A 14,256-nucleotide genomic window follows, 5' to 3' on the forward strand; every position below is an offset into this window, starting at 1 on the left:
TTCCCCTTTCCGCTCCCATTTCTGCCCTCTGTTTCCCCACTTAAGCATTCTCGCTCCTACCCTACCATTCCTTGAAGACCTTACAACAATTAAAACAACAACAAACCAAAATTAACCAACTGCACCCAGCAGTTGCACTGGGCAGGCAACACTCGGGTGCCCCTGGTCCGTCTTGGCCCATCCGGTTCTTCATGCACGGGTTGTGTCAAGTCAGCAATGCGTCAACACTAGTCCTGTCGCAGGGGTGTTCCTGTTGACTCAGGTCAAGCTTCCCAGCATACCCCACGTCCTCCATAAATTCTGTCTCTGGGCTGCGGTGGATTCATGTGTCCGCAATATTGTGCCTTCCCGGGTAGCTCGCAGAGGCGCCGCAGTAGTCGGGAGCTCCCCCCCCCCATAGCTCAGTAGCTCGAGCTATGTCACAGCTTTTTCACCTTCCGCCATGTTATGTTCCAACCACATGTTGGCTGCCGCCGGGGTCTCCAAAAAGATGGCTCTCCCCCTGTACAGCACCTTAAGCCTAGACTGGTACATCAGCATGTACTTAAGGTTCAGCTGCCGAAGCCAGGCCTTGATTGGAACAAAGGAGTTCCTTGCTCTCTGTACTGCTGGGGAGTAGTCCGGTGATATGGCGATTTTAGCATGGTCTCTTATTTCCCCACCTTCCCGCGAGTAGCGCAGTATAATTTCTCTGTCCTGAAAATTCAAGATCTTCGCTATCATTGGTCTGGGGGTGCGATCTGGGTGGCAGTCTTTTTGTAGAGATCTGTGGGCCTGTTCGACCGCAAAGCCCTGTGAGAGCTGTCCAGCACCGATCTCCTGCTGTAGAAGGGTCTCAACAAAGTTTGTGGGGTTAGAGCCTTCCATCCCCTCAGGAACGCCCAGGAGGCGCACATTGTTGCGTCTAGACTGCCTTTCAGCGTCCTCTGCCCTCTCCTCCAAGACTTTGTTTCATCTCTCCAGTACCTGTATCCTAGATTGGATGTCTTTCAGTGCCTCAGTGGTTTCTTGCTGCCCGGTCTCCGTGGCCGTTACACGCTCAGAAAGGTTGCGTATATCTTGGTGCATCAGTTGCATATCCGCTTTGACCTCCTCTATTTTGGTGTCTATGAAGGAACGCAGTCCGGCGATGGCGTCCAGCACCCGTCTTTCTTTGTTGGTTTCATCCGGTGTCGCCTGATCCGAGCTAGCCTCGTTGGCATTCCGCGTCTGGTCGAGTGGCTTGGCTGCTGCGAATGACTCCATGATCGTGGGGTTGTTTTTCTTTTTAGGTGGGGACAGATCCTCCAGTGATGGGTTGGAGTGGTGCTGCGTCTTGTTGGGCCTTATTTGGGTGTAAAGCCACCAGTCCGGCCTATGTCCAGGCCCAGGCCCGGGCCCCACCTGTGGCGTCTGCCTAAGTTCCAGCTATTCCGTGATTGGCTCGGTAGGCAAAGTAGGTTGTGTGTCCAGTAGCAGCCCCTTAATACTTCTGCTCCGTAGTTCGTTATGCGTCCCTTTGTGTCACCCTGTAGGGCAGTACTGTTCTGGGGCTGTAGACCCCTGTGTCACCGGGGTCCTCTGGTGCCGATGCCTCTCCTCTAGGTATTGAGGCGCAACCTGGTGTATAGCGTGATTAAGGGCAGTGTCCCTCGGTGGGGTTTCACAGTCGAGCGTACAGATCAGTTGCCAGTGGGGCTGCAGCCTTCACCAGGCCTCAGCGCCTTTCTACCCACTCCCTTGTGATCCAGTGCCCCGGGTCGGGACTTTTTTTGCCATATGTGGCGTGCGTTGGGGCAGGTCCTTTCTGTGGGGTGCACCACTGGATGTATAGAACAGCTTTCAGAGGTCTGCTTTCTCACAAGTGGAGCATCCGTTACATGATTTGCCCAAGTGCCTGATTGCTACCTGCCCCCTCTGGTGGTCCAGTACTTGAGCCTTGAAGATGGCTGCCAGGGAAGGGGTTTAGGGAGGGGTCTGTCATTGGATGGGGCCAATATAGCCCAGAGGACAGTGATTGGTTTAAAGGAGTAATACAGTTCGTAAGTGAAAGGGACTTTTCCTTTACCGAGGATTCCCAGCCCGACGACATGGAATGTTCATGAATAGGCGAATCCTAGCCAGACCTCATGCTGGAGAAGAGGAGTCTTGTCTGTCAACTGATCAGACTGTATTGGGTGTCTGAGGATAATAAAAAAGGGAGTTCATAATTGGAAAGGGAGCCCTAATCCCCAAGAGGGGAGTGTTTCCCTGTGAGGTCCCGCTTACCGCCACCCCTAGGGGGGAAATGTTGGATAGCAGACTCCCCTCCCTAGAGACACAGGGAGGGTCTCCTTGATTCGTCACAGGATGTAGATACTTACTTGGAGGATAAAGACACCCTTGCATACGAAACAGAAGTGGTGGTTCCAACGAACTGTGGACCAAGTGTTGTAATAATTGAATAGTTTTGGTTTCAATACCAGCTATTCGACAACAAAACAGATGAGAAGCTCCAGCAACGAAATATACGATACTGGTAATGCCATCCATGAGATGGCTTCCAGAAATCAAATTATATGTGACAACTTGGCCTTTCTGCAGAGGAATATTGTTGGTAAGAATCAGACCAAGATGAAATCACACTAATTCAACGACTGGAAATGGGAAGGAAATCTTCAAAGTACATGTGCTTCAAAGATTGTTTAAGAAAGGAAGGCTAGCGTTGTGGTCTACGCTTGTAATGCCTCTAGGTTTGCTACCTGGACAAGGTGTAACCCCCTCCTTTCCCCAGACACATGTGATGACCTGGTTGCAGTTGGCAGGTAATTGTCTTTATTAGTTTTTAATGTTTCTTTATTTTTTCTTCAACATACACTGTTTTCCATAGCACGTGCCAGAATCGAATTGTGCACTACAATTTTCCACCTTTCAATTATCCTAAACAAATAGCCAGGTGACCGCCTCACAAATGCATTCCCATTTTTTGTTCTGGTCCATTTTCCTCACATTTTCCCATACACAGGAGAATCTTGAATTATGTTTACCCGCTGGTGAACCATTATCACATTGTGCTCAATTAAGGCCATTTTACACCTCTCCATCAGAGTTCTGGTCCCCATTTTCCATAGATGCTGCTTTAATAATAGGGTACAAAAGAAATTAGATAACGTCTACTTAACTCCTGTTCGTTGCACATAGTTCAATCCCTTATTGGACATGTATAGCTTTCTGCACCTCTATGCATCCATATTAGCACTACTCTAATTTCTGACATTATTACAACAAGGTTGAAAAACCTAATTCATGCGTGACTCGGCTCAACTACTCTTCATATTAACACATGTTCCAGCGTTGATACAATTTGGATCCCCAGTACTTCACCTAGTTGCTGAAAAACGTTGCCAAAATTAAGTTGCTTCCACCCATTCCTACATCAAATTTAGGAATGTAGCATCTTCACTTCCCAATTTTTACATTTTGGCTCGTAATCCAATGCACATTGGCGTATTTTTTTTTTTAAATGTGTGTCTTTGGTAACTATCAAACCTTACACAATTAAAATTAAGATTAGGTTAAGACTGTAAGGTAGAATTGCTGGTGGGTGCACTCTGGCTCTCAAAGGTATGTGAGAGGTATATGTGTTCTCATCCGCAGTGTCACCAATACATGGAGGCTGCACCTCAAACTTCCAAAAAGTATAGGTTAATCAGTATTAAGATGGCGAGTCGCGCAGGGTCAGCAAGGTAGCTATAGTTCAATACTTGTTTGAATATGGTCATCCACTAGTGATACAGTTCCATTGTCCTTTAAATTCATCCATACAAAGCTCAATTTGATCATAAACGTGATTTATTCAGATTCTGGTGGCAAATGTCGTGTTTCGACCATAGGTCATCTTCAAGGCTGCCATTTCGAATAGGAGTGTTATACATATTATATCAATTAGAACCATGTTACAAAAATTTGTAAATAATAATTTGCCATTACATACCATATTTGTAAATGTGTGGCCAGCAAGATTGGAAGGGCAAACAGAGAAACATGGAACATAAAAATCGGGCATGAGTTATTTAAGCAATTTCTGTGACTGCTCTGGAAACCCCTCCAAAGCTAATCTAACTAGAGGTCATCCAAGTTATATCTTCTCTAACCCTATACATAAATATTATCCTGCATAGTCCCTGCTTTCTCCCTCCACAACCAATCCCATACTGAGTGTACTAACTGAATGGCCGGGTTTCGGTTGATCAACAAAGCACTTCCCATTCTTGCTTGGTCACCCTCTCCAGGACCTCATTTTCAGCTAGTCTACTTGTTCCCTCACTGCGCTGGTTCAATACACTAAACAGAGTCCCATTTCTCATCTCCCTCTTCACAAATGGGGCTAACCATCCTGCAAAGTGCTGTAAAAAATGGTGTGCAGTGTAAAAAAAAAAAAACTAACATTTTGTCGAAAGTCATAATATCGAAAACAGATTTTAATTATATATTTATTTTGGGGTCCGGGAATAAAAAGAAAACTGGTAAAACTAAAAAAAAGGCAGGGTTTGGGGGGAACCCCCCCATTTCAAATAAAAAGCAAATTAAAAAAAAAAAAGCAAAACTTTTGTTTGACTTTTTTTTTCAATATTATGACTTTAGAAAATGTGACATTCGATTATATCACTATAAACTGTAAAAAATATCTGCAATCCACCTTTATAATAATCATTGGTAACACTATTCTTACCCTCATGGAAAACCAGTCATCTCTTTGCAACACGCAAAGAAACGTTTTGTGGGATATTGGAAGATCAATATATTGACGTTGAGAATATTACCATTTTTGCTAGTCCTATTCTTCCCTTCCATCATTAACAGCAACAATGTAACCCAGCGCGTCACCCTCGGTCCAGATATTCCAGGCTTACAAGAGTATGTCACCTGCGGATCTCCTTTGGTACTGGGACCACCCATATGCCCAAGTAATTAAGAGCTTCCCTGGCTACTGCGAGTGCATTATCCAGTGGTGCTTTCACCTTCTCGGGTTCAAATAAGAAGTCAGATTAGTTAGTCTCCATTTAATCAACGCCCAGAAACCACTTTAAACTGGTGAATGGTTTCCATGCCATCGTATAGGCTCTCCTCCAGTTTATTTTCATTCCATTTGGTCCCCATTCAAACTCTGCCAACTTCTTCTGCAGGATGCTAGCCAAGGGTTCCATAGCCTGCCCGAATAATAGGGGCGATAGAGGGCATCAGTGCCCTGGCCCCCTTGCAAACGGAATAACCAAGACACAGCCCATTTGACAGCACTCTTGCACTAAGCTACCAATATAGTAATTGCATCAATCACATACCATACAAACAAAAGCTTAATCCGGTCAGAAACCCAGTCATGTATGCCCAGGACACAGAATGAAATGACTTCTCGGCATCCCAGGCCACCACAGCTTTGCCCTCCAGCTCCTTGTATGCCCATGACAGCTGACAAAATCTCCTGTGGTTCTATGAAGTTGACCGTCCAAGGATAGACCCTTCCTGGTATGGCGAGACCTGCCAAGCTACGTGTAGCTGTAACCACTGGCCAGGACTCTAGATAAAATAGGAGTATCAGTGTTCAAAGACGGGGTATGAGATGATCCACAATTTGGGAGGTCCCCATCTGGGTGGATATGCACAATTATGACTGACATTTCTAACCATTCCAGTAGCTGCTTAGTTTCTACTAAGGCACTTTATGCCTGCAGACACTTCCATTTCCCAGCTACTCCCATTCACTCAATTCCCTTTTCCACATTCACTTCCGTTTTCTGCCAACGATTCTCCATTTAGGCAGGCAGGTGTCTGAAGAGGTCCCACCTCCATCTCCACTCCATCCATTACATTGGTCACTTCTCCCCAGTTTCCCCCGTGCCCCTATTTCTGCAACCCGTGCATTGGCCTCTTACTCCACACTGTTCCCACCCACATTCTGGCCCGCTCGTCCACTCTGAATTCAATCTGTGATTCAGGGGAAAAGATGGGGGCCAGGGGGAGGTGGTATCTTCTGTGTCACATGGACAACATTAATTTCTTTCAGTTTATCTCTGCTTCCCTGATTCACTCAACCCCACCCACCCCCCAATCTTCAAGCTATCCCAATCCCATTAACCTCAGCCAATCAACCATTACCCCTTACCCTGGCTCCCCACCCTTCTCCCCTACATGTTCAGTGACATTGCATGTTATTTCCCCCATTACTCTCAAGATATTACCAATAAACTTACAAGTTTATAAAACATGAAAATTAGCCGGACAGGACAGTAAGAGATGACGGACCGATTCAGTCTGGTCACTGTTTTTGCACAGCCTGCAGGATTTTGTAGGCGATTGGCCTCAGACGTAGAGGATTTCATTTGTGAGCCGAAGGTTGAGGCGCACTCTTAGGAAGATGTGCCTCAGGGGCTTGTTTGGAAATCTCTGAAAAAGTTGCGTGGTTTCATTTAATTTCGATGTAGAAAGTGGTAAGTGAGATAGGAGCTTGTTTTTGTTTGCCCGTTCCAGGGTGGTAATCCAGTCCATCTCTGCTAGGTTTTTATTTTTTATTTTGAGGGGATTTGAGATGAGATTGTCTTCTGAACACGCGATTAGGACGAGTGGTTTTCTTGTCTGTGTTGACCAGTTTGTTAGCATTTTGCAGCTTCTTCCTTCGATTTCAGTGTCAATCAATTTGTACAGAGGCAAGGCATCCGGAAGTATCGTTTTCCTGAATAGACATGCTGCTAAAGTCGACTGTGGCTTTAAGAGAAGGGAGGCCTAGTTCTCTTCTAATGGCTACAATCTGGGTTGATCATCACCGATCTCAGAGGAAACCCTCTATTTTTGCCAGAAGTCGTCAGGGATGGTTGGCATGGCATCTCCTCTGTATGTTAAGGCAGGGACGACTTTTGTTTTATAGAACTGGAGTATTGGTATTAAGGAGAAGCGGCCAAATTTCTTCTCTAGCACTCGGGCCTGCGTTGTCAGGGAGCAGGTTTTAGTCCAGAGATATTTTTGCATTCTCATTTCGGAAGTTGTACTGTCAATCATTGCTCCCAGGTATCTGATGTTACTCACTGTTTCAATTTGGACCTTTTCGAGGTTCCAGTGGAAGAGGTTAGATCTTTTGGCTTTCCTTTCCAGAATCAAGATCTTTGTTTGGGTTATCTCCAGGTTCGTCTGGCCAATGTACTCGGACAGATTGTTCAATTGCCTTTGTAGGCCAATCTGTGTTTGGTCCAGCAGTGTGATGTCGGCGTAGAGCAATCGCGACACCAAAACGCCCCCGATTTCTGGAGGGAAAGCTCTGATGGACGAACATGAGTCTTTAAAGTCGCTGATGAATGCGATGAAAAGTGTTGGGGCCAGAGGGCACCCTTGCTTTACTCCTCGGCTTGTTGGTATCTCTGCTGACAGAAGGATCCTTTTTGTTCAATTTGACCCTCATTGTTGTAGCAGTGTGAAGTGCTTTTATCGGGGAAAGGATTGTTTCCGGGCAGTTCCAGGACCGGAGCTCCGACCACAGCTTCGCTCTATCCACTAGATCGAAGGATTGAGTTAGATCTATGAACGCCAGAAACACTCTAGATGTCCCACGAGGATTTTGCTTTTGGCTATGCTAAGCAGCATTATGTTCACTGTTGTGGCTGAGTTTATTCTGAAGCTGGCTTGAAATGGATTGGCGCATGGCGCTGTCTTTGCCCATTCTTGAAATCTCTTTAGTAGGAGCATCCCGAAAATGTTCCAGATTGTGTCCAAGAGGGCGATTGGCCGGTAGTTGCGCGGATCTGATCTGTCTCCTTTTTTTGTAGATTGGGACCACAGTCGATGAGGTCCATTATCTTGGGATCGTTTTTGAGTTCGAGCAGTTGTTAAAGACTGAGCTGATGAAAGGGGTCCACTGAGATGTGAAATTTTTGAGGTCAACATTTGTGACCCCGTCTGGTCCTGGGACTCTGGATGCTTTGAGCTTACGTATGATTGATGTAATGTCCTCTTCGCTCGAGACGTCTTCCCACGGTGTTTGTGTCAGCCTGAGAGATAGTGCCTGGTTTTGTAGGTTCTTAAAATAGAGATTCAAAGTGATATTGCCACCTTTCTTCACTCACGTTGTTTGAAGGAGCGCTAATTCTCAAGGCTCTGGGAGGTTTCATTAATGCCCAAAATTCCCTGGCATTTTTGCCCGTTCCTTTTTTCCGGATTTCCTCTGAGTTTTTCTGATAAAGAGTTGCGCTGTGATTTTTGACCCAGGTTTTGTATTTCTTGAGTTCTACAGCGAGTTGTCTTATTGCAGCACGCTTTGCCCCCACCTGTTTGTCGTACTGGTGGATTGGTAGCTATCTGGAGGAAGTCTCTTGTCTGGTCCTAACTTTATAGATGATCAACTTTCTGCGGTGAACTGGCTCTGCTGTGGTTGTAATTCAATGTCAATTGGTCTATTCTTTCAGCTGTTAATCTGAGTCGGTTTCCCTGTGCGTTGCACTCCAGGTTTTGCATCATCGTTCGTTTAAGTGCAGTTATAGATTTCCATGTTGCTTGTAGGAGGTTGTGGTAGCTTGCTGATGTTCGGATAACTTCATAGGATATTAGCTTCAGCATTTCTCCAAATGCAAAGATGTAGTCGATGGTTCCCTTTAGGTTTGTTCTCTCCCCGGTCGGGATTCTCCCCGGGATGGGAAAAACCTGGGCTATGTTTTGGAAGCCACGTGAAGCCATCAGTTCATTCCATTGCACTCCCCTATTTTCTGCAGTTTTTTTTTTGTTGAGACTGGAGTGCCGGCGCGTTGCTTCTCTGGCATCACAAATTATACATGCAATTTGTTTTTCGGCGTAGATGTTGTCGATCTCTTTTTCGATGGTCCACAGGAACTTTTTGTCAGCAATCGCTTGAGGGTTCCAGTATGCGATTATTATTGCGATTTGGATGTTCAGTTTTTTCAGCGACTTTGGGTCGTGGTTAGTCCAGTTCATCACAACCGCTAGATGATGCTTTGAGGATGCCGCCGTTTCTTGAATGCGGATTCCACTTCCTGAGCAAACAGCCAGTAGGAGAGCTGAAGTTTCCTGCAGGGCGAGTAAATCGAACTTGCCCAGGTCGATCCCTCCCGGTCTCGTGAGGTGTTGGTACCCACAGGTGTTCCAGGATACAATTTTTATGCAAGTCTCTACAGGTCCGGTGGGCTGTGATGTGGTTGTGTCAATTGGCCCATCCTCGTGGGCCACGGATTGCTATTTCCTAGTGGTAGTTGAGGGATTTGGGCAACCACGCCCAGAGTTGTTTCATTGGTGCTAAACGATCTACTCTTGAAGATTCATTTAATATTTCGTTCAGTTGATCTATTTTCTGCCCTCTACTACTTTTATCCCAGCAACACTCCAGCAATGTTCCTTTCTCCCCAGTCTTTTTTTTATTTTTATTTATTTTAATTGTTGCGCTCTCAGTGTTCATCTTCTCTGTGCCTCCATTTACCTTCTCAGGGCCACATACTACTTGCAAGCTCCTGTGTTCAGGTTTGGTTCCATTGTCCTCATCTTTTTAACGCTGCCTTCTGAGCTGATCTTGGTGTGTATTCTGCAGCATGGGTACAGTCTGCTCCAGAATGAGCAGTGCAGTCTCTGGTCTTTAGAAAAGTGTGCTTGGTCCTTTAGAATTATTTTGGGCAGGTTAGAGCAAGCAGATTTAATATTCCTGGGTTCTCAAAGCAGCATTCACTGTTGCAAATTCCCTTTTGGCCCCCTTTGCACCGCAATAGTCAGGTCTGCATGACTGTTGCCATTGCATTTGACTCCCCTGTCTCTTTTGTGGCATTCAGTAGAACATCTTCAGCTTAAAATATAATATGTGCAGCATTATGGTTCTAGTTGCACTCCCGGGGGTAGATACGACCCCAAGGACAATGAGAAAACTCCACCTTAAACAGCCTTGGCAGTTCAGCATTCAGCAGCATTTCATTTACCAACTTCTCCAAAAACATGGTTATGAGAGTGGCTGAACTGGGTTATAGGACACTCTGCCACTGTAGGTTTTGGCTCCTAGCACAACCCTCATTTCAATAATCACAGAGGCCCGCTTCAACTCTGCTGCCATGTCTCCAACTTTCCATTCAAGTGCCCCGATCCTATGTGCTTCACTGCCTTACTTCCCCAAGTCAGCTACATCAGTCGTACTTTGTTATAGGAAGTAGAACTTCAACGATAGTGCCATGTTAAGTCTGGGCAGAACTGTCTCCTGTGCGCTACTGTCTGCCTTGCAACAGTACTGGGTAAGAACCTGGGGTACTGCACTTCCACCCTCCTGTTCAAGCAGAGCTGTAAAACCCCCCCCCAACCTTTTCGGTTTTCTGGTGTCCGCTGCTCCACATCACGTGATCTCTTGTCATCATATACGGTAAGTAGCATTTCAATAGATCACACCTCCCAGTGTGGCATTGTAGCATTATATGCCCAGCTAAGGGCAACATATGTCCAGGTGATAATTGTGTTTGCATGATATGGCATGGCTCCATTAATTACAAAAAGGCACTCATGTCAAGTTCCAAGCTACAGGTACACGTCACCGATGACACCAAATGAGGTAGAAACATGATTGAGCTTGCTTCTGGTCTTGCGCATAAAGGGTGTGGCCAAGCAGTTCAGGCTGTACACCCTTTTTGGGATGGGACCAAGAGCGATTTGCATATGGTTTTCCCCTTTCTGCAATGGCTTGGCAGGCTGAAGAACAATGGTCTGAACGGTTGTCCAGAGCAATACCAGAGGTCAAGATTAATTATAAACCTTACAGCCCAGCCATCACCTCTTTCACTTTGTGTATGTTGCAATTAACACTTCTATACACACATTGATTGCAATGCATTGCCACCTATACACACATTGTATGCAATGCATTGCCACCATGTGGCCAGATACTCACACCGTATGCATTATTCTTCCATGAAATACAGGGTACTCACCATTTTCAAGTAGACATCTGTTGTTCAGGTCTATACTGTCAAATGAGCAGGCATGCACCCAAATGCAAAGTACTATCAATAAATGCCCAGGCATTTAAACCACTAAGGGATTGGCATCAAATGCCAAGGTACTCATATCATCCGTCAAGTAAATTTACAATAGTTCTTCTACTAGCACCAATTTCATAAACTGAAAACCAATCCTGTTGCCAATACCAGATCATGCAGCATTCCCTGCCAAAGCTGAAGGCAAAGTGCAGAAAAACAGGGTTAAGCATGGTGACAGGAGAGTAGCCGTGCGTTTAAAACCTCTGCCCCTTATCCATACGCAACAGATGTTCCATAAAAGGGAAGTTGGGGTGGGAGATGCAGGAAAGGATTACTTTTTTTTCTTCTTTTTTTTTTTTTTAAACAAGAACAATTTTCTTCCATTGGACAAAACATGACAATATGCAATTTAGCCTTACCGTTACATTAACAGAATCTTTGTTACGCTCCACATCTGGTCCTTCATAAGTGTTTTCCGTTAGAAGTTTTTTTAACTTCTTTACTTTTGGCCTACATCTTCTTAGTTCCCAATAATGATTGGAGAAGCCGGAAATCTAAAAAAAAAAATAAAAAATGCTTTGTACTTTATTAGTATCTTCATCATTTACTAGCGTGCTCTAGCGATTAGTCGAGAAATAAACATTTGGAGGTCTAAATGGGAAAGTTCAACAGAGTCTCCTAGGGAGAATGTTCGCTGCAACAGTTCTTAAGGCCAGTCCTAAAAAGTGCTTGAATATGATAAAGCTTGAGCAAATTAATCCATGTGGCCGTTTTACTGTTCATGAATAAAGGGGAGAAAAAAAAACAACCACAGGTCAAAGTGTTATTTACCCTTGTTTTTTTATCCCCAAAAAAGTTTCATTTTTGAATTCTCCCCATTTTTAAAATCTGTGCAGAGGCAAAACGCTAGGCTTCCCCATACACCCCTCCCCCAGGCCACCCATTTAATATTAAAATGTCTTTATTGAGCAAAGAGTGACAATGTATCAGTACCAACACATAAGCAGTAGTTACAAGTAGAACATAGTTAATTATAGTCATTTTTGTAATGAACAAAACCTCAAACAGGAAGAGGAGAAAAACAAAAGGGGGGAGGGGTAACAAACTTTCTATACATAGAACCAGCTTGGGACACAGGATAAGAACAGGTTGCATGGTCACTGAAAGGTATCACGCCTCAGGGCTACCAGGTGGCTGAGCGTGGAGCATGTGTGTTAAAGCATGGACAAGGGCATGGGGTACAGGGGGAGGTGAAAGTCATTGTTACTCACAAACAAGTATGCAACCATGCAAGTAGTCTGGGGGCTCTAGGCGCCTTGTTGTCCGACAAGGGATTTGTTGACAAGGGATTTCCAGGCTAAAAGTGTCAGCAAGATCGCCTTCGTATGTATGCAGCGTCACAGCCCGTGCACTAGCTTCAATTTCACACCAGGTTTCAAAGTCATGTAGCCAAAGTTTAAAATGGGGGCCTCTTTGGGATTACCAGGACATGGCAATTCTCCTCTTCGCAAGTATACATGCTAAGTCCATAAGTTTGATTACAGGTGGTTTATATTAGCCCAGCATAGAATATGTTCCCAACAAGCACTCCTCCGGGCACCAGTCGTATCCAACAACCCCAGCCGCCTTGCAGATCAGTTCGATACAGTGCAAGATTGCACCTCACGCATTTCCAAAACATGTGCATTAAGCCTGCATCCTCTTGTTGGCACCAGGAACAGGTGGATAGTAGGTTCTTAATAAATCTGGCGACTCTGCAGGGGGGTGGGGGGGGCATATAGGTGCATTGATGTGCAGTAGCCTGAAACTAGTGTTGCAGGATACGTCCTTAGGAAAACAAAGTGCTCAATCCCACCTCTCATCGCTAATGGTAGTACCGATATCAGTTTCCCCATCTTCGTTTCAGGCAAGGGTTTCTATTACTAGTGCTCTAAAGAAGGTAACCGTATAGTCTGGCCACCGATCTCCAGCCAACTTCCAACATGTAAACCAGGGCCAAGAATGTCGATTGCGTTGGTTCCTCAGGCCACCTACTCCATCTATGACTAACCACCCCTCACTATAATATACCTAAGGAATTAGCCCCCAGGCAGGCCCACCTGCAGCGTCAGATCTGTCTTTAAATTTACCTTTAGGTCTCCCAAGTGTATATACCATATTCCTCACATCTGGAGGTGCTAAAGTCCTCCATGGTCGCACATATGTCAGCCACTATTGGCACATTGGGGGGAGTAGGGGCGGGACATCCAGCGTACCTTCAAAGTCCTATACCAGATCTGTCTGCCTATCTTAACAAGTAGGGGTAAGGAGTGCATGCAGTTTTTCAGAAGCCACAATGTAAGTTTGGCTGGTGCCACGGAGTGCTGCATCATTGCCGATTTTGAGGTAGGACCATCAGAGAGCCATTTTGTGACAAATCTCAGTTGGATAGGTAAATAATACAGCTCAAGCCTTGGTAGCTACACAACCCCATCTTTGTAGGGCAGGTACAACACGGCTAGGGATAGTCTTACGGGCCGATCCCCAAAGGAACTCACTAATCAGTGTTTCTAAGGGGCGAAAAAAACGACCTCTATATAGTGATGAACATAAGTGAAAAAAATGTAAAGAAACCTAGGGAGGACAATCATTTTAATAATGGCGACCCTACCCATGAGCGAGAGTAGTAACCCAGACCAGAAGGACATAGATCTCTCGAGGCCTCCCAACACTTTAAGTGTATTATGTTCGTGTGTGTGTGTCCCGGTGTATGCGTAATCTGAACACCCAAGTATTTAAAAGGAACAAGTCTCTCAGAGGAGGCCTAGGGTCAGGTAGATGAGCAATGTCCACCCACAGAGTCCGCCCAGAGGAAAGACACAGGACTTCTGTGTACTGAAGGAGAGCCCAGATAATTCTGCAAACCTGCCCAGGATATCAAGGATCATGGGGAGGTTGTGATGTGGCTCACATAGATAAAGGAGTGCATCATCTGTGTACGTGATACCAAGTGTCTGGACTCACCGATCAAGATACCTGCGTCCAGGGACTCCTGACACAGAAACGCCACCAGTGGCACCATTGCTAGTACATATATCATGGGCGAAAGGGGCAACCCTGGTGGGTGCCCCAACATTTATTCCGCACTCCAGCAATCTGGCGACCTGATTTCACACGTGCCGTTGGAAAGGTGTACAACAACACCACCCATCAGATGAAACTTCTTTCCCCCAACCCAAAGCTCTGCAGTGAAGCCAGCAGCCACTCCCAGTATACCGAGTCGAAAGCCTTAATGGCATCCAAGGACACAACTATGCAG

At 45.5% G+C, this 14,256-nt stretch overlaps 1 protein-coding gene across 2 annotated transcripts in view; it reads right to left on the reverse strand.

The window, feature by feature from the left end:
* DSCC1 (DNA replication and sister chromatid cohesion 1) overlaps positions 1-14,256 on the reverse strand; it is a 332,122-nt gene that overhangs the window by 256,049 nt on the left and 61,817 nt on the right. For both annotated transcript variants that reach the window (XM_069621553.1, XM_069621554.1), the window contains exon 3: positions 11,378-11,512. In XM_069621553.1, the coding sequence (XP_069477654.1) occupies positions 11,378-11,512 (135 nt within the window). The remainder of the gene's footprint in view (positions 1-11,377; positions 11,513-14,256) is intronic.

This window comes from Ambystoma mexicanum, chromosome 5q (genome assembly GCF_040938575.1).
Source record: "Ambystoma mexicanum isolate Mex_15411 chromosome 5q, UKY_AmexF1_1, whole genome shotgun sequence".
In the NCBI taxonomy this organism is placed as follows: domain Eukaryota; kingdom Metazoa; phylum Chordata; class Amphibia; order Caudata; family Ambystomatidae; genus Ambystoma; species Ambystoma mexicanum.